We start from the raw sequence: 26,075 nt of genomic DNA, 5'->3' as shown, positions 1-26,075 counted from the left end.
CCGGCATCTCCGACATCCCCTCCGGGATGGACCGCGGCCGCTCCGGAGCACGGGGAGCTGACAGGTACCGATGGCTGCGGCTGTCCGGGGCTGTCCGGGGCTGTCCGTGCAGGATGTGCCATCCCTGCCCGCAGGGAATGGGCATGAGCCGCTCGCTGGCTGGGTAATTCTGCATTCCCGGCCTCATTCTGTGCTCCCCACCATCGCTGTTTTGCTCTGGGTTTTTGAGGGTGCATCCCCCCGGCTGAACTTAGTGGAGTATTCTGCCACTGCTCAAACAAAGGATTCAAGTCAGAGTTCTGTTTGCTTAGGCAGAATTTGATTTACTGCTTTGATTTTCACAGGCATGGACCCTCTTTCACGTGCCTTTCCACTCTGTTCCAAGCAAAAATGTGCCAACAGYTGTAAAAATGCCATAACCCATCTCGCCTTAGTAAAAGATGTGAAAAAYGCCACAAATAATAACAAATAATGATGGGTTGGCTGCATGCATCACGCCAGATGTGCGGTTTATTTTTGCTGAAAACACAGTTAGCTCCTGCTGAGGCAGAGAGGGATCAATATCTGGAATGGAATGCATTTTTTTCACAATTTTATCAGAGGAGATAAGTGGAAATATTCCTCAGTTATAGAAGTCTGGTTGGGACTTCTGGGGGATTGAATGAAGCAGGCATTAGAGCAAAATGTAGCTTGGTGAGAATTATTGGAGAAACGGCCCCTCAAGCTGTCCTGGGAACACATCTGTGTGAAGGAATAATGCCTGATGCCAACCCCACTGACCCAGGCCAGGGTGCCAGACTGAAGGCCTCACACAGGGGCTGTGGTGCCTGTGGGTGTTGTCAGCTTGGGAATATCTCCCTGGTCTTTTGGCAAGGGGGAAAGCTGTACAAAGTGCTTCCTAACCCTGCGACTCTTCCTCTCCAGCTGCCTTCTAGGGGAAAGGGTGGTACCTAAAAGGGTTTTCTGGCCTCCTCTGCTGCTCGGCTTCACCTCATATCAAAATRTTTTTGAGCCCCAAAAAGTGATTAAATATAGAATGGCAGATTAATTGGGGTTGGAAGGGACCTTAAACATCTATTTCAAGCACCCCTGCCTTGGACAGGGACACCTTCCACYAGACCAGGTTGCTCAAACTCATCCATCCTGGCCTTGAATATTTCCAGGGATGGGGCATCCACAACTTCTCTTGACAACCTGTCCCAGTGTCTCTCCACCATCACCATAAAGAATTTCCTCCTAAAGTGTAATCTCCTCTTTTAGTTTAAAACTGTTCCGCCTTGTTGTATCACTATTTGCCCATGTAAAAGTCACTCTCCAAAAACACATTGAGAATATCCTAATTATCATTATTAGTAGGATTAGTGTTGTTTCTAGCTCTGCATGTTTTCCCTTCCTTCTCAGATGCTGCCATGACCGTGAGACGCTACCCCACCGTGTGCCCAGCTCCTGCTCCCTGCAGCACCAGGTCCCACTGGGCTGGCAGGAAAGCTCTGAGCAATGGGCACCCAGAGGTGCCAGGCACTGCCCAGCCCCAAGCACAGCTCAGCAGGGAAGAGGAGAAAKGCCTTGGAAAATCTCCATCCAGCTGTGTCTCCTACAGCCCCTCTGGCGGCACGGAGCTGTTCCAGGAGCGCATCTGCAAGTGCAGGTAGGTTTGATTTGCCTTCACAGCATCACCTGCCCAGGCTGCTCATGGGTTTCACCTAATAAGATGTACAGATTTTGCTATGGATTTTATGGAGTTAYCAGCAAAATTGTTGTTTGAATGTGTATGGGCAGTGAGCAGGATGGAGATCTCTTTTGGGATGCTCTCCCTCTCCCTGCAATACATGAGGTTTAGCAGGTTCAAYGTGCTATAGAAAGGAGAGGCTGAGGTACAGAGGAAGGGGCTGTTGGAATCTTTGCTCTGTTAGAGCCAGGCAGGGTTTTGCAGATTGATGTGATGTTCTGACAAGCTAAGCTTGAAAGGGATTTTTAAACTTTGAACAGAAAACATGGAAATACCGAGGAACTCTGAACTGTGCCRTTAGGAGCGTGATTCCTGTGGCTCATGGGTTCGGATGTACTGTATCATATTTCCCCTGTAACTGAAGCATTACAAGTTAATGCTYTCAGCCTTGAGAAAAGTAGTCCCAGAACAGTTCCTAAATTAAGTGAAATGACTGCTGGGCCAGCCCTGAGTGTCTCTGCTCATTGATGAGAAGATTTCCAACACAGGACAACAAGCACAGGTAGAACACAGGACAACACACACAGGACAACAAGCACAGGTAGAACCAGCAGTAATGAGACTGCAATAAATGACAGCCCAGCCACATCCTGTTGCTGATACTTCCACTCTGGTAATTCATGCTGATTCCTGGGTTTAGCCCAGTCATGCTGTGCTCCAAAGGAAAATAACCCAAATGACCTCAAAGCACGTGTTTGAGCAGGGAGAAGTCCATGGCTCTGCCTGTCTGTGCATGTACTGGGCAGGACTCAGTGGCCACCCCGGGGGCTGACAGCTGCTATGGGTTGTGTCACCTCTGTGGGGGTACCTGTGCRTGGCACATCACGACAGCTTTTATTYTTTTCTMTAAATCCTCAGAGCAGAGCAGTGCCCAGCCCCCTGCAGTCCCGGTGCAGAGCCCAGCTCCTCCCTGAGCGACTGCAGGGGTAAAGGCTGAGCTTTCAGAGGCACCTGGGTGCTCCTGTCAGGACATTTCAGGGTCAGATGTTTTACAGCAGTTAGACACCTAAATTTAGTCACTGGCAGGGAACTCATATCGTTTTCCAAAGCACCCTGACCCTGTAGCTCAGGATTTCTGTGCACGCTCCACTGGGCCCAGGGAAAGCCAAGACTCTGTGGGTTTGCCCTGGAGCTCACACGTGCAAGGTGTGCGTGGCAGGAGCACAGGGCAGCGTGCAGGAGCGGGGTGGCAATGGCAAAGCCTGCTGCTTTCCTAAGGGGAAAGAGCTTCCAAAGCAATCAGAATAGCAGCACAGATCTGTTCCATCGAGCGCCCGGGGACTGAGGGTGCCCCGTGGCCGAACCGCAGCGCCGATGATTTTATCGCTGTCATTGGAGCTGCCTCATCAAGATGAACAGTGACTCATGTGCACTCACTGCTGGCTGCTCTGGGAGGAGAACTGCTGTGGAAAGAGCTTTTCATCCATCCCCCTTGGTAGGCTGGTGGATATCCTGAAGCACGAAGCTTTTTGTTTGTTACACAAAAAAAGTATGTATTATCTTTTATGGTCCTGATGGTGGATGCTYCCATTATACACCCAAATGTCTGACACAGACACCAATCTTAGCTGTTTGCTAGTAAGATCATTTCCAGCAATTAGTTCAGCCAGCTTATTAAGCTTAATTTTTTACAGGGATGACATTTTTGTTTCCCAGCATGCTGGTTCCTGTCAGGTTTTCTTATTCTTTGTTTACTGTAGCTTCCTCACATTTTACTCCAAAGCTATAATCCTGTATGTGATATGAATATTTTTGCTTTTAAATTAACTCTGTAGAAGTATCACCTTGAATTTATATACAGTGCAGTTGCATTCAAGTAATAAAAGAACAGCACTGAAAACAAATCATCTCTAATTTGTATGTCTAAAATATTTTAATTCATATAGGCTAGAGCATTATTTCCACCAAGGGATTCCCACTGTGTTTGGTAAATGAAAAAAGACCATTAAATATTTAAATCCAGGATAAGAGAGGCTGAGAACTCTTTTCAGGGCTATTATACTRAAATTACCAAAGGGTCTCAGTGGGTGCATGTGCCCCCTGAGGATTCTGTGCACACGTAGCTTTGTGCACACAGGTCAGGCAGTGACAGAGATGTGGGACTCGATAGAAAAAGGCAGATGCTTCCAGCAGACAGGACCAYGCTTGGTCCTTTGGGATGACCTTGTGACTGGCATGAAATCCTGCTTCCAGTAGCGTGCAAAGCTTGAAAGCATTTACTTTGTGCTTGCTGGGTTGGGATGGGGTTGGTTTTGGTTTTTTTTAACTTTCTCTGTGTGTTTTATACATTTGTAATCCTCATAATTCTCTCTCATTTTTTCTCCAGGGGTAAAGTAAAGGCTGTGAGTTTCCTCTTACCRGTGGATATGTCATCATTTGCTGAAAAGCCAGCTGCTCACAAAAGCCCACAAAATCAGAGCACAAAACATCTGATGACCATCGCTGAAAAGGATATGTGAGCTGGTGAATTTTTAAAGGCCCATTGATTCCCGAGATAAATTGGCCTTAAATGACAGCTGCGTGTCAGGTTCCTCTCCTGCAAAATGCTTTGGCAGGATGCCCACAGAGCATCACCCAGCCGTGTCTCGGGTCACTGGCCCAATGTTCAGCAYGGAAATGGAAGCCACAACAAAGCCAGCTGGAAGCCCAGACACTGTGATGACCCCAACAAAGCAAAGGTACCTCCAAAGTGCTTTGTGCACTGTGTCTCAAGGACCCCTCACCTCAGGACTGATGGTGTTGAACTGGGTTTGATGCGTTGGTCACAAAAAACAGAAACTCTGTCACCTCTTGTGTTTGCTGATTCCCTTGGCAGAGAGGTATTTGATGCAAATGGCAAAATAAGAATTATCAAAGAGCCTGTGAGGTTTTCTCTGTAGGTAAAMCTTTCAAACTTCCCAGTACTAAAACAGCAAAGTCAAGGAGGTGTTGCAGAGTCAGTTAATGTTGCCCTGAATTTCTGCAAAGCTTGGCGAGGAGTTTATGTCTGTCTGGGGCTCACCTCTAACAGCTCAAGGCAGAGGAGGTACCTATTGGTATGAAAATGTGACTGTAAATCTGCTTCTGACTTGKTGTGTTCATCCAGTTGGAGGCTAAAGGCTGGACATAAAGTCAGAATAGGAAGAACTGTGAGTATCAGATTTTTTTGGGAATGAGCTCTCAGCACAGCTCGGACCAAAAATCATTAGCAGAAATTCAGCAAGAAGGTGCAAAATAAATGTGARAGAGAGCTACAGACAGCTTGTAAAAAATGAGCAGTGCTTGTTAATTTAGTCATATGAGTAAAGATAGTGTTCCATGTGTTTATTTTGATTACAATTATTTATGGAATCAAAATACTGCACATTGCTATTGCTTTATGTACAGGAAGCACTGATGATTGAACACTGTATAGAGAATGCATAAATAGTAGATGTTTGTACAGATAACTTTRAGGAAGATTTTTAATCTCATTGTCTGCTCTTAAACTCTTGAATTTTCTAAGGTGAAAGKAGAGACTTGTTAGGAAAAAAACTTCCCCTCTGGATTTTCCACAATGTTGTATATTTGTATGAAAATCTGTGTTCCTTTTTTTTATATTCAAGTACATTTCTGATATATTCTTATTGTTGAAATAATAATTTCAATTGCACTTCCCATTGTTGTGTATTTTTATGTTCAGCTTGGACCCATGCAGAGGTGCATTATAATGTCAGAAGTAATGAATTAATGACTTGGAGGAAATGAGGTTCCAGTTTGTAAAGTTTACTAAACAGCCCATTTTAGAAGACTTTACAGGGAAGTGCTTTTTTAATGTTTTAAGGAAAGCATCATTGTTGGGAACTAAACACTGCATGTGTGTTCAGTTAAGCACCTAAACCCAGTTGGTTTCACCTAGCAAAGGAACAACAAACTTTGCAAAATCTGGCCCTGGACCTTTAAGATACCCAAGATTTTATAGTTAATATTTTAACACCAGATTTAATGGGACTTGGGAATCCATATGCTTTCAAAAGCTTTCAGAAGTCTCAATTTTAAATTTTTCTAAGCCTCATTTTCCATGAAACAGCAGTGGGAATTCTCTTCTCACACCCTTTTTGTGTCAATTCACTGTAGGTATGTGACTGACACAAAGACTGCACACTTTTGCAGACCTTTGGGAAAAAGAGAACAGAAGAGGTGGAAGCAAAAGGAGGGACAGGAATCAAAGYAGTCATTGACAAGTGGCAATTGGTATATTAATGAAAATATTTATTTTTKAATTATATTTTTGCAGTCTTTAGCAGTGCCTACAGATTTAAGAACACATGATGATGCACRGGCACATTAATTTTTAGAAGCAGTTGTGCAGATTTGACCCAGCTCTGCCTCTCCAGGAGAACCAGATTGCAGCAGATGCCACAGAGAAACCACTGAGCACATCATTTTTACCACAGTACAGCATGAGGTAACTGACCATGGAGCACTTACTGGCAATTAAAACATTGCAATATTAAACATCCATAGCTTGTTCAGTGCAGGAAGAGCAGGTTTAAGCAAAGCAAGAGTTAAAGGACAGAGAGATGCTGGCAGCAATTTAGCCACGGTTCTTTTCTTTCTTCTTCCCAAGATGATCCACACAACTTCAGAGGAGCTCTAGGCTTCTACTCTGTAATGTATCTGTATTAAACCCCAGAATATATACCAGGCCCTAGTCACTGATGGCCAGGCTGATTGGACAATTTCCAACTGAAAATTCCTTTTTCCAGAGAAGGGGTCAGTGGTGTTCAGCCGTGCAGGTGCAGACTGCAAGAGCAGCAGAGACAGCAGGAGCTCCCCTGCTGCTCTCCCACTGGCCACTGGCATGGTTTAACCTCTGTGTCACACTTGTGCTTGACCCTAAAGGGGCTTTGTGTCTCCACAGCAAGTGCCAGCAATGACAGAGTCCTCCATCGTTTGTCAATGATGTGTTCTCTTCTCCATCACACGACCAGCCAAGAGTACTGAAACACATCTCARGGCTGGAGACAAAAGAAGTCCTGRCAGAGTTGATTCCTGACTCCAGTCRGTGGGATAGTGCTGATTTAACTGTTRCTTCACATTTCTGTCATTGCCAGTGAGAGAGAAAGTGGGTATGAAAGTGGGTATTCCACTCTTCAGGAAAATCTGTGCAAAGCTAGGGTTGAACTGCAGAAGCACAAAGCCATGAGCACTGGGACCATGGGAGGGTGAAGGTGACATTTAGATGTTGTGAGTGTGAGAGTAGCACAGAGTCCAGTGCTGGGAATCTTGACACCCATTAACGATTATAACCCTTAGAGGCAGCATCAACATACAGATCTCTCCCTTGCCAAAATAATGAACCATGCCTGGATAACAAAATCCAAATAAATTAAAAAAGCTTCCCATTCATAAAATTGCCCTCTCCCTGAACAGTGATGCTCAGCTGAACRTGGAAAGCCCTCCTGTTACAAGGTGTGTTTATAAGAGCATTTCAATGAGCCAGGAGTACACTCCTGGGTGAATTTCCTGCTCAAACCCACTCACTGTGCTTTGTTTCACACAGTGGAGTGSTCTCACAGCACATGAATGGATCTCTTCTGGATGAAACCAAGAGGATTTTTTTCTAAGGTGCTCCAGAAGCTGACAGGCATTCATGGCATGGAATCACACCTGGCAAACCCCCTGGGACAACTCTAGTGTGCACAGCAGCACCAGGGGTTTCACTCAATGGATCCTCCTCTGCCGGTTTAATTGCACTAATTGCTTATTAGACAGAGCTGCCGAGCTCCTGGGCTATGGAGCTCCTGTCTCAGAGATCTGAGAAAAAAAAAAATCTAACCAGGTGAAATTTCATCTGGTTATTCTATAAAGAGGAGGAGATGCCTTTCATCAGTCTTAGCTCTCTGTCTGGTGTTTCAAGAGCCTCGGTCTTGCTGCAGGCACAGAGGTGGAAATGTGATACTCCAGACTGTTAGAGGAGTAACATTATCACTTTCTCCAGTGAGTTCTTGCTCAAGTTCACATTGGTCTCATGCTTGCATCCTCAGCTGATGAATCCAGACCCAAAGGTAATAAATCAGTGTGCAGGGAACATCTCCTGTTAAAGCCATACACCTACTCCCAGCTCCATTTATAGGAGGGGGAGCACAATTTATGATGCACCAAATTGTCTACAACCTTTATATCCATTGTATTTTTGCTCTTCTGCCTGAAATCCCTGACAGATGAACTTCAATTTTTCTCTGCCATTTCTGATCAGGCATAATCTAAGAATATATCAGCATGGAAGTAATTCAGCTGAGCAGCCTCTGGCACCAGGTAAGTGATGTTGATCACTAATGAAGTTTTTTCCAATGATGTTAGGAACATTAATCCAACACTGACRGTCTGCTGCAGTCCTGAAGCATTGTTTTTTGTTTAGCTGGGTAAGAAATAAACTTGAAAGTCATTTGCAGGTCTCGAATAAGTTGTAGGCCTCAAACAGTGCTTTGGTTTGTGTTAAATCCAAGGCTTTSTAACTCCACCATTTCCATGTCATTCCATGCACTGAGTCTATGCCTCGTTCAGAGATCACAGATGCTTTTGTTTTACTGTTGGGTGCTATCAAGTCCACATTTTTTTCTCTTCAGGATGCAAAAATACAGGTTGTTTTAGACCTATTCTGCACCTCTACTTCAGAATGCCTTTACCCAACAAAAGACCTGCCTAGAGATTAGGCTGTTATTGCAGTTAAAATGTAGATTAAACTCTGCTAATCCTACATGGGGAAGTTGTTGGCTGTGCTGGAGCCAGACAGATGGTCACTTCAGGGAATGTTTCTTTTATGGCAAGTGCTCATTTGAGTAGGAATATTTCTAGCTGGATGAGTCACCTCTTTCTCGATTGCTGCATCAGATACCAACACATGATTTTTATATAGGGATATTCAAAGATGTGGCACAGGCTGAAAAATGCATCTTCAAAGCATCTTGCAAGGGTTTCTTTCTCTGCTGGCAGTATTACATGGCCCATGTCGATTGATTAAAAAAAATTTCCTCCACTGTTTTATTTTTACTGAAAACTGTGATGAAATGTCATTTTTCTTTGTTTTTTTTTTTACAAAATCATGTGGTACTCATATACAAAATCAGTCCCATAACAGCAAAATGCACAAAATCATGATAAAATGTCTCTGTTTCATGTAAAAGTAAGAAACTTAGAGTAAAGTGCAAAAATTAGAGCGAACATTTCTATTCTGTGGCTCTTCAGCTGCAGGTTTGACTCTTGCCTGGTTTGGAGGACGGGGACCATCATCTGCATGCTGGTTGCCATGGAGACTCCCATCACTTTTGGAATCACAAGTTTTGCCTGAAAGGAAACACTCCTGCAGTGTGAGTTTTTCAGGACCAGAGAGGTTTCTGTTTGTCAGCACACCACATACCAGATTCACTACCACATTTAAGCAGGTGGGAGGAGAGCCAGTAAAATATTTTCTAGTAATTAGCGACAACATATTTAGTCTGTATAAAATCCACAAAACATGTAAGTAGAACTACGAGACTGGCTGCATTAGATTAGGTTGTTATGGCATCAAATCTGTTATCTCTCAGTGTCAGCTGCTTCACAGGAGAATGAACTTTGGTCACAGCACACGAGCACAGCAATAAACCCTTCTGAGTCCTGCAGCAGCCTGGCCTGAGGACTGAGGTCCCTCTCGAGTCCAAAAGGCTCCCCCATAACCACATCTTTTATAGGAAAAGATTTGTACATGAACAGTCCATGGGTCTGTCCCTGTGAAGAGCTGGCTAAAGTTTATCCATTCTGTTTGCACTGCCAGAAGGGCTCTGGTGTCTGGCAGCTCTGCCAGCTTCTCTCTCCTTTGTGCAAAAACAACTGGGATTGCTGCAAAGGTGAGATTTGTCTGGCCCTAAAGAGTGTGCAGAAGGGTAATGTGTACATGTTGGCATGAATTTCTGGTTTGAGTATAAAAAAATGGTTACTCAGAATATATATATATAACTTGCAAGATTAAACCTCAGTTACTTCCCAGTTCTGTTGTCTTTGTGAAATGGTAACTAAAAAAATCACCTGTTAAATCTCCAGCTTTCACTGGATTTCTTCTTTTGAGGCTGTTCTGTGCTTCTGTGGGGCCATCAACATACTTCATTGCAATAGTTGGRGTCTGGTGCTTCTCTGGCTGAGTCTGAGTAGCTGAAAGGAGAATGGAAAAGGATATTTAATTGGATTGTATTAACATTCATTTGTTCAAGGAGGAAAATACGTGTCCAGTTGACTCTACCTGGCTGATGAGAACTTGGTATTGTTTCAGTCTTGCCTTCTGGGATGGACTGAACAGATTCATGGCCAGAATCTAAGTCTTTCATCGGTCTTCCCATAATCTCACTGTCAGTTGCAGATTTATTTCTGATGAGGAAGTATGTGTGCATTTTCCCTTTGCCTTTTACTTCTATTTCTCCTCTTTCAGTAATCTCAAAATTCTTGTATTTTAGGCACCTAAAGTATCRGAAGCAAAATGACACATGAAAATTCAAGACAAGTAAAAATGACACCGATGTTTTAAAAGAGCTGAGTGATCAAATCACAACAATTGGGGGAAAATTCTCAATTCATGAACAGGATTTGTTTCAACTGTTTGTTCAAGCCAGATGTGCTTTCATAATTTTACACTTACAGCCTGATCAAAAAATTAATGGATCACATAGTCAAATACTTCAGTAGTGTGGAGGGCTCTTATTGACCAGTAAATAGAAATTCAGAAGTGAGGCAGCCAATATCAGCTRAACAGAATTATCCCAGTCATTTCATCAGAGAAGGCAATCAGGTCCATCAAGCATGACTTACTAATTTATTTTACATTCAGTCTTGCTATTGCCAACTGCCTTTTCCATGTGTCCARAAATGGCCATTTGATTTCCAGTGGGACTGCCATGAGGCTGATCAGCCTACAGTTTCCCCCTGTCCCCTTTGCCATTTTCAATAGAACTGCAGCATCCAGCTTTCCTCAGCTGCTGCGGTGTGACAGTCCTGCCTCCCAAAGCTGCCAGGAGCAGCCCTGCAGGGCCATCAGGAGCTCATCACCTCAGATCCCTTCTGCTCCCATACATTCTGTACATTGAGGTGTCTCAAAAGATCCCTGCTCGGATCCTCTTCCAACACTCACAGCTCCCCCATTCCTCAAACCCTGACCCTTGGTGCAGGGACCTTGAAGATCTCATCAGCGGAGAGCGAGGCAAGAGAGGCCTTGAGAGACTCAGCCTTTCCTCAGTGCTGTCACTAAATCACCTGCCACCCCATGCTCCYTTTATATTCTAACACAGCAGAACCTCCTCTGACTGCCTTTGAGCTCTGCAGCCCCTTTCAATGCCAGCTGAGCTCTCATTTTCCCAACATCATTCCAAAGYGCCCAGACAGTGTTGTTTTACTCCTTCCTTTGTACATTGTCTTTGTTTCCACTCTTGCAYGCAGATTTTATGCTTACATAAATCCTTGAAAATGGAGTATTAATTTTTTATTAACGAGTTTCTGGAAAGTAAATTACTCACAGCATGAAGAGGATAGCTGTTTATTCAGTTAATCCTTAGTAAGTGTAAATAAAACTGTTTCACTACTARTTTATGTGCTCAGTCAGAGAGATCTTAAAAGTTTTGTCATTAAATGTTCTTAATATTCTGTMTTTCTAGCATCTACATCAATTTATCAGAACTTCTAAATAAGCTATCACAAKGATTTTCTTTTTAATATTTTGCTGTTTAGGACGGAGACTCTCAAACYTCTGTTTSTATATATAAGTACATTYSGAATAATTAGAAAAARCAAACCCCTTTACAAGCAGTGATTAAAAACAAACCCCTTTACARGCAGYGATTTTCCTTTACAAGCYGCTTAAAYGAGTGAGTAAGCACCATCTCCACTGAAGGGTGCAGCTGCCAAGGCAGTGGATTTTAGCACAGGTTGGGAAAGGTTTCCATCCCAGTTACTCACTGGTAGGAGCTGGAGCTGAGGTGAATTTTGCTCGGGACGCCGTGGCTCTCCATGCGGGARGCGATGTTCACCGTGTCTCCAAACAAACAGTAACGAGGCATCTTTTCTCCAACAACCCCAGCCAGGACAGGACCTGTATGGATCCCAACTCGAATCTTTACAGAGACATAAAACACCCCCCAGAAATGTCACTTGTTATTTAACATCTTCCTCATTGCTATCCAGTTCATGTCAACACAACACTGGACACCAGTTTGATATCAAATATCCACAGGGAGAGGCTCTTCAGGAAAAGCATGCCCGAAGGCACAGAGGAGTCAGACTGAGCTCTCTGAGCTGTGATCCATYAATCAGGAGCCCAGCACAAGCAGACAGACACACATGCAGCTCTGCATGCACAGCTTACCTGGATAGGATTTCCAGACACCGGGTTCTGCACTCCTTTGGCTGCCATGATCATCCCCAGGGCAAAATTAGCAACTCGCTCAGCGTGAGTGGGGACCGGCACAGGGACCCCTCCTACCACCATGTAGGCATCTCCAATTGTCTCCACCTGTAATTGAGAGAGAGACAAGCTCATCAGTGTGCCAGGGACATCTCACTCAGGTCAGTGTTTCTGTTCTTATCTGCACCTGCTGCCTCTTTCTCTTAAAGACACCTCCAATCTCTGAAAAGCTTTAACACACATGTGAGCTTCCCTGAGATGGAGATCCTTTCCTTCACCCACACCAAAAATTCCAGCACATTCTGACCCTGCTCACTTGACCCACTTTAGATATCAGTGTGACACCCTGAGGACCAAGGGCTGCTGTGCAATTGTCAGACTGTTTGCCTCCCTCTTACCCAGGGCAGAGCTCTGTGCAAAGAGCTACCCCCAGGAACAGACTCCTGAGCCAGGAGGTTACCTGATGGATGAGTGTTATTAATTAGCTCYAATTCACAATTGGTGCTAAAATTTTGGTGCTATTTCTTATTTAAGAGAGATTTATTTTTTTAAAAAGTCACAATGAAGCAAGGGAGCCTATTCAGTGATGAATATGATTAAGGGGTTTGCATGAAATTAAGGAACCTCCAGTCTCCAGGATATCACAGAACACAGCATGAGCAATTTGGGAGCATCCTTCCCCTACAAATAGCTGTTTTCCCACAACAGCTGCAGCCTGTGAGACCAGTGCTGAAGGGTTCATCCTCCTTCAGATACCCAGTCTCCTCAAAATGCATGACAAAGTACTGAGAAACACGTTGGAATTGATTCCTGTACCAGAAATTTTGCTGGGAATAGAACAGACCTGTTAGCAAAAGAGAATTCTCAAATGTTTAAAATCCACTGTAAAATCCTGTTACAGGGTAAGGAAATTTTCTAAACTGCTCTGACAAGACTCCACTGGCCTGTTTATCATCAGTAAACAAGAGATCTTTTAGATTAGATTGATTTGCTTTCTTAAAAATTAACACCCAATAGGAGAGCGGAAATAATTTACTGTTGGGGTTTGTTCATTAACATAATGACTTAAAACTGTTCAGCACATCAATCTCAAAGAATGTGTTCCTGTCCRTGCCTTCTATCAGACAGCCAAACCCACAGCAATGCCAGTAATTTTCTGTAACAAATTAAAAACTACTGCAAAAAGCTASTAATGCAACTAGATACCCTAATTATTTTTCAGACATAGTAGAAGATTTAATTTAAGAAGATTTATTCATAATTTTAGATGTTTATAAGCTTGGGCCAAGTTTCTTTGATCAATGTCACTATTTCATTTCTTCTCATCCTTGCTCTCTGTACCCCAGTAACCTCCTTCAATATTAATGGGAGTTATATACAGGCATCAAAAGGAGATTATTATAGTGACAGATCATTTGCTCACGATGGATGATTTAGATAGAATATGATGTTAATTTATCCTAAAATTTGTGGGCCATATCCTGGGCGCTTCAATTATTGAATACAGATTCCTTRCCAAGGAAGAAATGCTTCTGATTCCCCAGTACAATTTATTGTGGGATGAACTGCATGCCTTGCCTGAGCAAGGAGTGAATGAGATTTGGATTTCACCCTTTACTATTTCTGCCTTCCTAAATATTTAATGAGCTGGGACAGACAGAAACTTAGGAGCTGCTCTTCAGCACATCAAATGTGGTAAATCTGGAGATGTTAATAACACGGTTATTATAGGCCAGCCAGGGCTCTGATCTTTCCAGCACAGTTTGGAGACCAAATGTACATCACAGTCTAGGTCTAATTGATGCTCTTTGGGGGTCAGTAGGAGATTGACACCACTGCTGAAGATCTCTACGAAATAAAATAAAGCCTAAGTATTACCTGGGTGTTGCTTATAATGCTATTTCCCACCAAAAGAGACACTTAATGACATAGTGACCTATTTACAACAAGTTCAAATAAAGTAACTAGGAGAATTATTCATGTTGCATAGGCATTTGAGAAAAGGGAGAGAGAGATATGTATGAAAGAACAGCCATTCTGGTATTAGCACTGTGGAAAGAGGCTTCAGCCTATGATAGAAGTTGCATTCCTGTTCAAAAATCTTAAACAGATGATATTTAATCACACTTCTCCCTGTTTTTCAATTTGTGTGGCCACTACAAATAGGTAATATTTTATTGTTTATAAAAAAAATCATGCTGTGGTGAAGAGGATTTAAGTACATTTAAAAACAAAACAAAACAAAAAACAACAACAAAAAAATTCTGCAATCTTTTTCAATCAGTACCTACCTTGTACACGTCATGCACTGTGGTCAGTCTGTCAAATCTCAGGTACATCGAGTTTAACATGAGAACGATCTGAATAGGCTCACACTGGGCACAAATGTTGGTAAAGGTCACCACATCACTGAACAGTATGGTGCACTCCTTGAACTCTCCTGGGGGCAGAAAGAGCAGAGGCAAGCATTTGTAATGGCTGCACAATCATGGTGTCTGTTTGAGACTTGTTTGAAAGGATCATTCTATGACCTCTCACTGTAACACTCCTAAATGGGTGCTGAGATGGAGGAGATGTGTTGATACAAGGGTAGCAAATGTAAGAATCACTGCACATCCCAAACAACCCAGACAGCTGAATATATCATATACACTCAGCTCATTATCCCTACTTCCATGTGTGTGCTTACKAAAGGGAATTTAGGCATTTTATTGCTACCCTTAATAACAATGGGAATCATCATGATTCTATGTTTATACAGAGCAGACACATACTCAGAGAATTTTCTAGCAAATGCCACCTTGCTTATTCCCTTCACTTCTGAGCCCTTGTTCTCCTGTATACCCATGTTAAACAAAAATCTCAGATTACTGTTGAAACACTGCATTTTGTTCACTGAATGGGCAGCTACTATTACTTTTTGCCACCTAAGGAGCAATTCTGGCAAACAGCTTCCAAACATTTCTTTGAAACAATACCTCATTTTTATTATCAATGAGATGATAAAGGGTCTGTGGCCATCTTCATACCCGAAATYGTCACAAAATAGCTGTGCCAGCACCCCAGTGTCTCTGTCACCATCTCCTGGTGCACAAATCACACATCACAAAYGCCCCCCGTTCATTCACCTGCCTCAACTCGCTTCCCCTCTTTCAGCTGGTTGGCCACGTGCTGGGGAAGCATGGCATAGAGCAGAGCTTCAGTCTTCTTCTTCTCCTCCTCCAGGTGCTTGGAGAGGATCCGCAGCTCCTCCTTCTTCCTCTCCAGCTGGTTGGAGAGCTCCATCTCGGCCAGGCGCTGCTGGTTGAGCAGAATCAGGTCCCTGGTGACATCGTGCGGGGCGATGTCGGCGATGTGCATCTGCCGCTCCTCCAGCTCGTGCAGAGAGCGCAGCAGAGGGGAGCAGAGGTACAGCATGCACTGCAGGGACTCCATCCACATCATCTGGCCTGCRTGGAGCAACGCTTGCTAAGGGCTTGCAGCACTGAAAGTGCTCAGCGTTACTGGTGTTAATTTTAGGGGATGAGTTCTAAGGATAGTGGGTTTCTGTAGGGTCTGGATGATCACGGGAATTTGTTTCCACTGAATTAAAGGTGAAATTGGTCTGAGAAGCCACACTAAGCACATAACAAAATGTCAGGACCCYGGGAGCAGTCACACACTCGCTGCAGGTGCTGGGCAGAGCCTGACTGTGATTCAAAACCCTCCTCCTCTAAAGAATTCCAGTGTTCACATCTCTCCTCTCCTTTTTGCTCCCCTCCCCATTTTCCCCTCTCTCCTCCTAGTTCTTGAGCTGTTCCTGAAGCCAGGAACATCCAGTCATCCAGAATCATGCACAGGGGAAGTGAGGCTCACAGTGCTTAAACAAAACATTTGAAGTTTTGTGCCCAGTTTGTGCCCTAGTAAAGTCAATGGCACTTTCCTTCCTGGAAACAGTAGCTTTCAGTCACTATCACAACCTAAATAAGCAGTTACAAAAATGCCTGAAAAGCAAAAGGGATTTTTAGTGGGGAATTCAGTTTTTTCAGTTTTGGTTGAGGTTTGATAATGATTCTTATTTTAAAATATTTTTATATTATTATTATTGACTTGCTTCGTAAATATCATTGGTTTCTAAACAGCAATCTAGGAATTCCTATTTTTTTCTTTCTCCCTCACCTCATCCCCAGGGCCACTGGATGCACAGCTTTAAAACTAAGAGAATTGAAACATCAGAAATACTATGTGAATTAACCCCTAGAGTGTAATAGAAACTACAGTTATAACCATGACAAGTCAAAATTCTTTGTTTTGGTAGCAYTGCTTTTTCCAAAGTCTCCCTAAACTCTTAATTGTTTTCTGATTCTCAGGAATACAAGATTTGACACTCATTACAYAAAGGTGAAAAGGAGACAAGAGAAAATTAGGTCACATTACGTAGCTCAGAAAAGCAAAACTGAAGTCACAGAACRCTTAAACCAAATGTCATTATAGTTAATTACACCAAGCAGAGGATCATCCCATATTCAGTCCTCTCAGTAAAAATAAAGCAAATTCAGTATCTTTTTTGCTGAGATATTTTTAACTGGTAAACTCTTATGTGACTTTGGGGGGGCGTGTGAAGACAGAAATCAGAATCTGAAAATGTGCTACAAAAAAATAAAAGCGCAGAGAACTAATCTATTTTTAATCACATTTGAAACCCAGCCAGTAGCAAGTAACTCCCCTCAAAGGTATAAATTAAGAAAAAATCATGTATTCACATGTGGGTTTTGCAGCATTAGAAAACCACTGTATTTCTGACCCTTTCCAACAGGAGCAGAGCTGTTGTTTCTGACCGAAAGCCTTCAAAATCTGGTGAGGTGATAGCAGAATTTGTGTACAAGCATCTACTGTTTCTCTAAACAGCCACCTAATCTCCTCAGTGCCCAAAGGCTATTTATGGGACTTATGTGAGGTCAGGAGTGCACCTCAGCCTAATTCCTGGTTTAATATGAGCATTTGTGCTGCTGAGAACGTGAAGTACCTCTCAGCTCTAGCATCGGCCGTTCTTTCCAGGACTCAGGCATCATCTCTCTTYTGGTCTGGAAAACAAACTGGCTGTTGATGAATTTCTGAATGCTGGAGATGGTGAAGGGCACTTCTGGGTGAATGATCCTGAAGTACTGATCCAAGGAGATGCCCATGGTCTGAAGGCCAGGTACGATCTTCTGAATGCTCACCCCAGCTTGCTTCACTTTGAGCTTAAATAGAAAATATGGACCATGTGTTATAATTCATGTCCCTTTGGGCTCAGACCAAGCTCATCACTGTTTATACACTTCCACAGACTTAGCCTTGCTGTAGTACACAGCTTATTTCTGAGCAAAATTTCTTCCTTCTTAGTGCAGTACTACACAGCTTTGAATGCACACCTTTCATAAGACAAAGCTCCAAGGAAGGAATGTTGTTACTAAAATGTTCCTTCTTATCAGTTGTGGAAAGAATCCAAAACTACCTGCTGTTATCCCTGCTTGCATTTGTGTAGGCCTAAAGAACAGCCTCAAAGGTGGCTGCAGGAGAAAATTAGAGACAGCAGAGTGTCTTGTGATCCAAAATGAAAATAACTGTGGCATAAAACACCTTGGGAAATATTAATTTTCTAACAGATGCCATGGGTTGCTTTTTCTTAAGCGTGTGTAAAGATTTAGTTATTCTCCTTTAGTCTGCTGACCATATGGGAGCTCTTAAAACAACATTCCTGAACACATGCTTGTCCTACCTCTTTGTCAAAAACCATATGAAAAGGAAGTCCATTGCAAAAYGTTTTTGTGTCAATCCAGAGGCTCTTGGGATAAACAGGATCAAATCCTCTCAGGAGCTTACCTGTGGTGAGATAAATGTGTAGTTTTTAAATCAGGCTGTGCCTCATAAAACCACTCAGCATTACTTTTAATGACTCAGAGAGAYATGACCCTTCACTGATATTGTAATGAGTAAAGGCAAAGCAATCAGTGTGTGGGCCCAGAAATGTGCTCACATCTGTGCTAAACACTGCAGTGTAATCCACAGCTGATTAGCAACTAATCTGAGTTGGCTGAGTCTTTAAAACTCAAGCACACAAAAACCACAGAGTGCTAGATGCATGAAATTATGTGGAAAAAAAATCAGAATAGATGAACAAGTGTAGGTTGCTCCTYTATGAATTTGCAGATGCCATAGCAATATAACACAGCTCCAGCCAGAAAAAACTGTGCACAGATGTGGATTTAATATGCTTTGCCAGCTACTAAGGAACACTTAGAGGAAACAAACAGCATGAGCTGGGCTTYAGTCTCCCATACAATGAACTATACATACAATGACCATGGCACCAGAGACCAAACCCAAACTGCTGATTGCTTTCTATTTTACTGACACTGAGAGTTTTTTACAAAATGATCACAAATCTACAGAGTAGGTTGTGCTCACTAACAGGTATTTTTGTAAAAGGAATGCAACGGGTAAAACAATCAAAAGATCTCATCTTTTGAATGAAGCACCCAAAGCCTTCAATCTTCACCATATAAACTTGGATTCCCAGTAAYCCACAAATTCAAAAGGATGATTACTTCCAGTGATCTCTTTCCCCCTGAAGGTGGCTATGAGACTTACTCCAGTAACTTCTGCTGACAACAAACATTCAAGTCACTCAGGAGACTGGTACAAATTACAAATTTAGAACATAGCTTTTAGACATCTTACTGCTTCAGGGGAAGTCAGTGTGGGTTTTCAATTTATCAAAGTCTGGCTCTTGATAACTCACACTTAYAGCTAAAGAATTTTTTTAATTAATAATGCTATGCTAAAATTTTATTTTAAATATATATTAATTTCTTACTCAATATATCTACCCTTGTAATGCATATGACACTGCACCAGGTGATACCAGGTTCAATTTTTCACTCATCCCAGAATGCAGACATCTTGGCAACAGTGAGCTAGATTCTCATTCCTTTTGGGGAATTGAAAGATCATTACTGAAAAATTCCTTCCATTGTATAAATACATGAAAATATCTAATATACAGAGGTACTGTGGAGGTACTAGATTAGCAAAAGACTTGGTAGTGGAGGATGTAATTTGGCTTTCTGAATTTACTACAGCTGATAATTTTGGAAAGGAGTAGTATCTAACAAGTTAAAAAAACATGCTTTCAAATTCAGCATCTTAAACCAAGTGACATGAGAATGAAGAATCCAATTCACCACACAATAACATTTTATAGTAGAACACTTTTCAGATGAAAGCCCTGTTTAAGAGACAAAAGTGACAGGTCATATTCCATTTAAGTGTCTGTCATTACTAAGCATGCTTATTATCTGCAATTTCTCTTTGATCATCAGTGTCAAACTGGAAGAAACTTAACCAGAAACATTTTGAAAAGTTGCAGAGGAAATATAAATGGTATCTTCAGAAAGGATGGGTGGGTGGGGATAAGGAGGCTTGCTGACTTCCTTACTGAAGAGACTCAGAAATGATGGCAAGCTCCCTCTGAACAATCTCTCACCTTTTCCTAATGTGATTATTCCTCTTAATGTTTTCCAGTGACTTTTCTTAACAGGACAAACAGAGTTTCCTTTGTCTCCATTTGTATTCTTGGCTTTTTCAAGGTCCTGTCGAAATAAATTCAGAGGGAAGGAAAATTCAAGGGTGTTTTTGTTTTAAATATATTTCAATCATATGGTGATAATGAATATTAAAATACCTCTCTATTCAGCTGGTTCTCAATTTGTTTTTCAGAGTCAACAAGACATTGAGATGAGGAAGAAAATTCATTTCTTTCCTTGCATGGGAATAAAGGGTTTTGAGTGACAAGAAAAACAATATGTTCTTTTTTCCCAGTTCTTTCTTCTTCTTCTGTTTGATTGACTATTTTCATTGAAATCTCAATGTTAAAAAAATCCAGKGCTGCTGCGCCGATGATTCCTGAAGGGGAAACAAAGGACAAGGTATTGCCAAGAACAAAACCTTTTCAATTCCCCTTTTAGAGGGCCCACAGTGRAATTTCACTGTTTCAGAAATCACTTTTCTGAAGGACTCTGGAAGAAAGCAACCCATGTCATTCTTGCTACCGTTGCCACGATGCGAATATGCACATAGGAGGTCAGCTTTAACGTTACTCTGCTTTTGCCTTGGCTGAGGACAAATGCTTATTTTCACAAGGAGCAGCTCAGCAGGATATCTGAAGAATGTGTTCAGGTAGCCATCGAGAAATCATATCAATTCCCATTAACCCAAAAAGTGCAGGGAGTCTAAAGAGATTCTGGTATACCATCTATTGCAGTCATTGAACAATATTATATTTTGAAAGGAGGGAAATATCCTTCATGCAGATGCACAATCAGTTCTCTCATTTCTGATTAGGCATTAGGCAAAATACTGGACAATGACATCAAATGCTCAGGAGAGATAAAAGACTGAACTTTACCTGGCTTCAATTCCATGGCCAGCCCTCATGTGAAAAAAAATACTGAACTCTGAGTGTGTCTGCAAATATATGATTACTCTGTATATATATTGYATTGATCTGTACTCTGCATTTTGTCTCATTACCTGGCACAATATGGCACAGACCTCTTCTGTCTGAGTAATAATGTAAATGCATTGACCCATCTTCATTTTTTTCTACTCTAAAAGATGGTGCATTCATCTCCTGAGGAAAAARCAAACAAAACCAAAACCTTAGTATCTTTTTCTGAAAAAGACTACTGATGAATTCCAATTGTACAAAAGCATTTCATGCCTTAATAACATAAACAGTAATATAAATGAGCTGGAAACCAGAAAATTAATATTCTCACCTGTGAAGAAAAATCTGCTATGCATTAAAGCCAATGTACTAAATAATACCTAATATTGAGGACTAGTCAAAGCAAATAATTTCTGGAAATTGTTCTAACATTTTGGAGTAATCTGTTTCAGAACATAGGAGAACATGCTTTGGTGATTTTTTTCATTATTGATTCCCACCTGTGAGATGCTGTTCCTTGTGTTATGAACTCTGGCAGAGTCCATCCATACCTGCTCAGCAGTTACTACTCGGACTTGCCTGGTAGGAAAGGGACAGGTAGCTGTGCAGTGCATCCAGGTTCTCTATGAATTCATAGAGATTTCCACCCAGTGTCCTCAGCATGTGGTCATAGCCTGAGCGTTTACAGAATTCAAAGAAATACTTTCCAAACTCCCTCAGAACCATGTCAGCAGGAACACCTGGCAAAATAAAGATACCTTATGGAATAAGAAAGGTTTGGAAGTTCTTGCAATGCCGTCAGGTGGATTAAGAGTGAAGGCAGAAAATTCAGGGGGAAGGCATTTCCAAAGGCACAGAAGATAAAACCTGGGCCAAAGTCTCAGGCTTGGGCCAGGATGGTTCATTTTTGAGACATGCTAACACATACCTAATACTTTGCAGGCTTTGTCCACGAGCTGCATTGTGATCTCATCTTTGTAAACCTCAAAAGTCAAGAAAGAATCCTGGACTCCAGCCTGCAGCCTACAACAGAGAGGACAATATTCTTGTGTCAGCAGTGCTGTAAATACAACATGCTTGGGTGACCCCACTGGCATTATAATGGAGCACACTACTTCACCTAATGATGTGAGTTTAATATTAAATTACTTTAACATGGATGAATGGTGATGTCCACCTCTCTTTTTCTGCTATTTCACATTATGGTGTTACAGTAAACTCTTTCAAGGATTAGGACATCATACTGTGGGCTGCTGGAGCAAGTRGAGTGTTGGTTTGTCTTCCRATCTACTGGCYTATCATTCARTGCAGCCACAAYATCAAGCWCTTGGGGCTCCACAAAYSTCATTTTTTTTGTTTGTTTGTTTTGGCTTCAACAGATAATATACGTATGCATCTCAGGATCATTTCTGTATCTCGGAAATACCATATAGCTCATAAAGACAAGACAAACCAGAGAGGATACAAGGCCAGATTGAATGGGGCTTTGGGCCACCTGATCCAGTGGAAAGCTCCCTGCTCGTGGCAGGGGGTTTGGAACGGGATGATCTATGATTCTATGATTCAGCTGCTTTTCTGAGAGTACTGGAATTAAATTGTCTTTATATTAAGGATGACATCTTTTCAGTGTAATTACTTCTCGATATTGTCACAGTGAGACAGCAAGTCTATTGCAAAATTGTCTATAAGAGTAAAAGTCATCTTTAATTATCTTATATGACAAAYTAATTGGGACAAATTAGTATCAGAGGATGAAGTGTTACAAGGCAAGAAACTCTTGCTTTTGCCTTGTGAGTTATTCCTAATAATTACTTGAGATACACATCAGCTACCATTTACCAATGAGAAATTATATCCCCTGCTGCTGAATTCCTGAGTGTTTTCTTTCGATGCACTACATTTATTGGGAACACGTTACCTTAATTTTTCCCATGTTTCTTCACCGTACTTTTCAACCACCAAAGACTTCAGGCACGTGTTTATAAATCCATACTGCAAAAGCAAATTTATGAACATAGAAAAGACTTACTGTTTTTTCAAATGCTGCCCCAACATGCCACCTTTCTATATTTCAGATTCCTCTGCTAATTTTACATTGCAAAAGAGAAAGTAATAATGCTTGACGGCCTAAAGAGAAAGTAATAATGTTTGACAGCCATTATGCCTTTCAGTAAACAGCGCAGCCTTTTCCTCAGCGTTTCACAAGCATCCACCAGAAGAGAGCAAACAGTCCATGCTGTTTTGCAGAGAAGGGCCCGGCATCACCCGCCGCTCAGGGATGCGCTGTGCGGCTGCAGCCGGAGCCGGGCGCTGCAGCGCGGCCAGAGCAGCCACGCACGGCTGCTGCATCCGCCGTGACTCGGCTGTGCCCCGGCTGCGGCTCTGCCTGAGCACCGTGAGCACCGACAGAGCCCGCACCGGCACGGGGGAACCCAAAGCAGCGGCCCCAGAGCGGCAGCAGCCCCAGAGCGGCAGCAGCCCGGGCACGGTGCGCTGCGAGCGCCCCAAAGCCTGCGGGGCAGCACCCCGACCCGGCACGGCGGCAGCAGAGCCCAGCTGCGAGCCAGCGGCAGGGGCTGCCCGTCTGTCTGCCCGTCTGTCTGCCCGTCTGTCTGCCCGTCTGTCTGCCCGTCTGTCTGTCCGTCCCGGCAGGGGCTGCCCGTCTGCGTCCCCGTCCGTCCCCGGCCGCAGCTGTCTGTCCACGACAGGAGATACCTGTCCGCCTGTCTGTCCCGACAGGAGCTCCCTGTCTATCTGTCGGTCCCCGGCAGCAGCTGTCTGTCTGTCTGTCCCCACAGGAGCTGTCTATCTGTCAGTCGGTCCCCGGCAGGAGCTGTCTGTCTGTCTGTCTGTCTGTCTGTCTGTCAGTCTGTCTGTCCCCCGCCCCGCCGCCCCGCTCACCATCGTGCCGCCGCCGCCGGTCCCTCCGCACCGCCCGCTGCCGGCCCGGGGGGCGGTGGCCCGGCCAGGCCCGGCCCAGCCGCGCTCACCCGCGGCGGTGACAGCCGGTGGCACCGGGTGGCTCGGAGCGCTCGGAGCGGCCCCGAGCGGCGCGGTGCCGGGTCCCCTCCGCCCCCCCGGGCTTGGCTTTTTCCGCAGAACACGCGCGTTTCCCGCAGCCGCGGCTGTGTCGGGAATCCCGAGCGCTGCCAGGAGCATCCCGGGGCCGCGGCATCGCCGGCACGACGGCAGCGCACGGCAGCATCCCCGTCCCGCTGCTGCAGCCCAGGCAGGACGGGGAGCGTCAGCCCCGGTTGGACACTGCCTGGCACGGCCGGGATCATCGGGTCCCAAACTCCGGAGGGCAAGGAAACGGGAGGGTGACAAGAGCAGAGGTTTCTCGCCATGCTTCCTTAGAACTGCCCTTATCACAGCTGGAGCAGGAATGGTGGAGTCAATCGCCACCCTTACCCGAGGACTGGAGGTTTGTAAGGAGAAGCAGCACTTCATATTCCACTGTTGCCAAGCTGTGAGATGCYGCCAGAGGCTGGACAAGGAGGAGGAGGCGAAGCTCCCTGCATGTGGCTGCCATCATCCAGGCCGTGTCTGCAGCCACCCAGCCTGTGCAAGAGGAAAGGACAGCAGGGATGTTAACAGGAATGCAGTGACTGGTGTTAGATGCAATCARTTATGGGGTTTGGTGCTTGGCAGAGTTATCTCATTTCCTGGGTTTATTTTTGAAATAATTATTTGTAGACAGAGAGGTTTGCGTGATTTGAGACGGAGTCCTGAGAGGACACAATGAAGAACTATTTGGGGGAAACCTCTCTGCCCTTGGTAAAGATGAGCTTCTGTCCTTTATCAGCTGAACTGGCTCAGGCAGCCCTGGGGGTGGTTAAAGCCTTGTGTCACCCACCTCATTGCTGCTGCTTGGTGCAGGGCTTGTGGGACACCACAGGGGACTGTGGGCTCTGCGCCTATCTGGCAGGGAGCGTTTTGCTCTTGCTGTGACAATTCTGAGGCACTGTGCACGTGGCACTGTCTCTGATCCTCAGCCCTCCAGAGCTGTGTGTGTTCAGCAGCCACACCAAAGYCTGGGTCGAAGCCCTACACCAGGCATAAGTGCTGCTTTTTGGCAGTCACAGCCCTCCCACCARCCCTGTGCTGTCCCTGCCCTCCCAMAGSMTCYYCTGCACTCCYCTCAGCCTTTCWGTCCCTCACACATGGGTGACTCTCCTGTGACCTCACCAATAATAATCCAGGTCTCCTCTCAAAAGCTGCCTCTTGAGCCAAAGCCTGGTTGGAGCCAGGCCCTGGTGAAGAGAATAAACAAATTCCATGCCCTGCTGTATTCCCACTGCTGTGTGTAGAGGACTAGTTTAGCACAGAGACATGTACACAAACCCCTCTGTATTTCCTGGTTGATGTCAAATATTTGTTCAAACACACACCTGCTGGAGCTAGCATTGGCCAGCACAGCAGATGGCCTATCTCCTGGATTTCTATCTGTGATAGAAATATCCTGTCATTCCAAGGAGCACCTGTTCCTGCTGCAGGGCAGGAGATGGTCCTGGATCCCAGACCCATCCTGRCCAYCCATCTGGTCAGCAGTACCTAAGGRGAATAAAGCACATCATCTAAGAATTGTATGGGWATGCTTACTGCCTTCCATTTATAAATTAATTTCTATTACACAGAAATGAAACTCATTTTCAGATTTTTAAAACCTGAGTCACTGGTGGGATTTGCAATTACAGTAAGAACTTYAGTGTCCTCTCTTCTAGTCTTTTCTTTTTTCTCATTGCACASCTAAATAAACAACACACTGATTTTAGTAACAAAGATTAGCAACTATCAAAAAGATTTGCAGATGCAATTCAGGCAAGTGATCCAAAATTCACATTAGTACCTATATACTATATCTATATTGCACAAGGTAAATCATACTGGAATTGAATTTATTATCGCTTTAGCACTTCTTTAGTTAGTGAATTGATTCTATTGGTTTTTTTCAGGTCTGTTTGGCACTATGAGAGAAATTCGGACAAAGAGTCTTCAAGTCAGGATTGGTTTTGTGTGTCATTAGGCTGCTCACCCTTCGCAGCCCCAGCCCATGATTTGTCCTCAGCCAACYCTGTCCTCTCTAGCTGGACAGCAGAAACCTTCCAAGTAAAAGAACAGAAAGCAAGAAATAAATAAAAAATAAAAAAAACATAATACAACTTCAGGTGTGACTCTTTACGGATTCTTTATTTCTTTAGCACAATGTAATCACTGCTTCCTAGAATTCTGAGATCAGCAGCTATTTCTGTGTATAACCACTAGTCTTTCATCGAAGACAACACCCAAAGTGTTTCTGTATCTCAGCCCACTCTGTGGAAAATGAGGACAACAATACTCCCCTTTCCAATCTGTTGTGTGCTCTGGTGATGGTGGTTCTGGTTTCTCTTGGCACAGCACATTCAGGTCTCCCAGACTAAACTGGGCCTCACTGCAGAGATCTGGCACTGACACAASCTCCATGTGCTGCAGCAGAGCAGGTATGTTTG

At 43.7% G+C, this 26,075-nt stretch overlaps 2 protein-coding genes across 2 annotated transcripts in view; one reads left to right on the top strand and one right to left on the bottom strand.

The window, feature by feature from the left end:
* CCDC195 (coiled-coil domain containing 195) overlaps positions 1–4,228 on the top strand; it is a 4,585-nt gene extending 357 nt beyond the window's left edge. Inside the window, exons 2-3 of the mRNA XM_057366857.1 lie at positions 1,402–1,648; positions 4,056–4,228. Of these exons, the coding sequence (XP_057222840.1) occupies positions 1,402–1,648; positions 4,056–4,188 (380 nt within the window). The 3' untranslated portion in view covers positions 4,189–4,228. The remainder of the gene's footprint in view (positions 1–1,401; positions 1,649–4,055) is intronic.
* Positions 4,229–5,939: 1,711 nt separating this feature from the next.
* On the bottom strand, positions 5,940–23,933 carry LOC130573972 (guanylate cyclase soluble subunit beta-2-like). Its single transcript, XM_057366856.1, is given in 17 exon segments — positions 5,940–9,037; positions 9,758–9,880; positions 9,969–10,183; positions 11,672–11,826; positions 12,078–12,224; positions 14,408–14,556; positions 15,245–15,565; positions 17,122–17,338; positions 17,857–17,960; positions 19,624–19,729; positions 19,822–20,042; positions 20,670–20,769; positions 21,166–21,326; positions 21,515–21,609; positions 22,505–22,578; positions 23,488–23,675; positions 23,678–23,933. Coding segments are annotated over 17 exon segments (2,784 nt in total). The 3' UTR covers positions 5,940–8,885.
* Between the last annotated feature and the right edge of the window lie 2,142 nt (positions 23,934–26,075).

The sequence above is a fragment of the Malurus melanocephalus genome, unplaced genomic scaffold, assembly GCF_030028575.1.
Source record: "Malurus melanocephalus ecotype Western Australia unplaced genomic scaffold, MMel_1.1 scaffold_73, whole genome shotgun sequence".
In the NCBI taxonomy this organism is placed as follows: Eukaryota; Metazoa; Chordata; class Aves; order Passeriformes; family Maluridae; genus Malurus; species Malurus melanocephalus.
The sequence above is the reverse complement of the archived record's forward strand: the minus strand, read 5'-3'. Positions and strand labels throughout refer to the sequence as shown.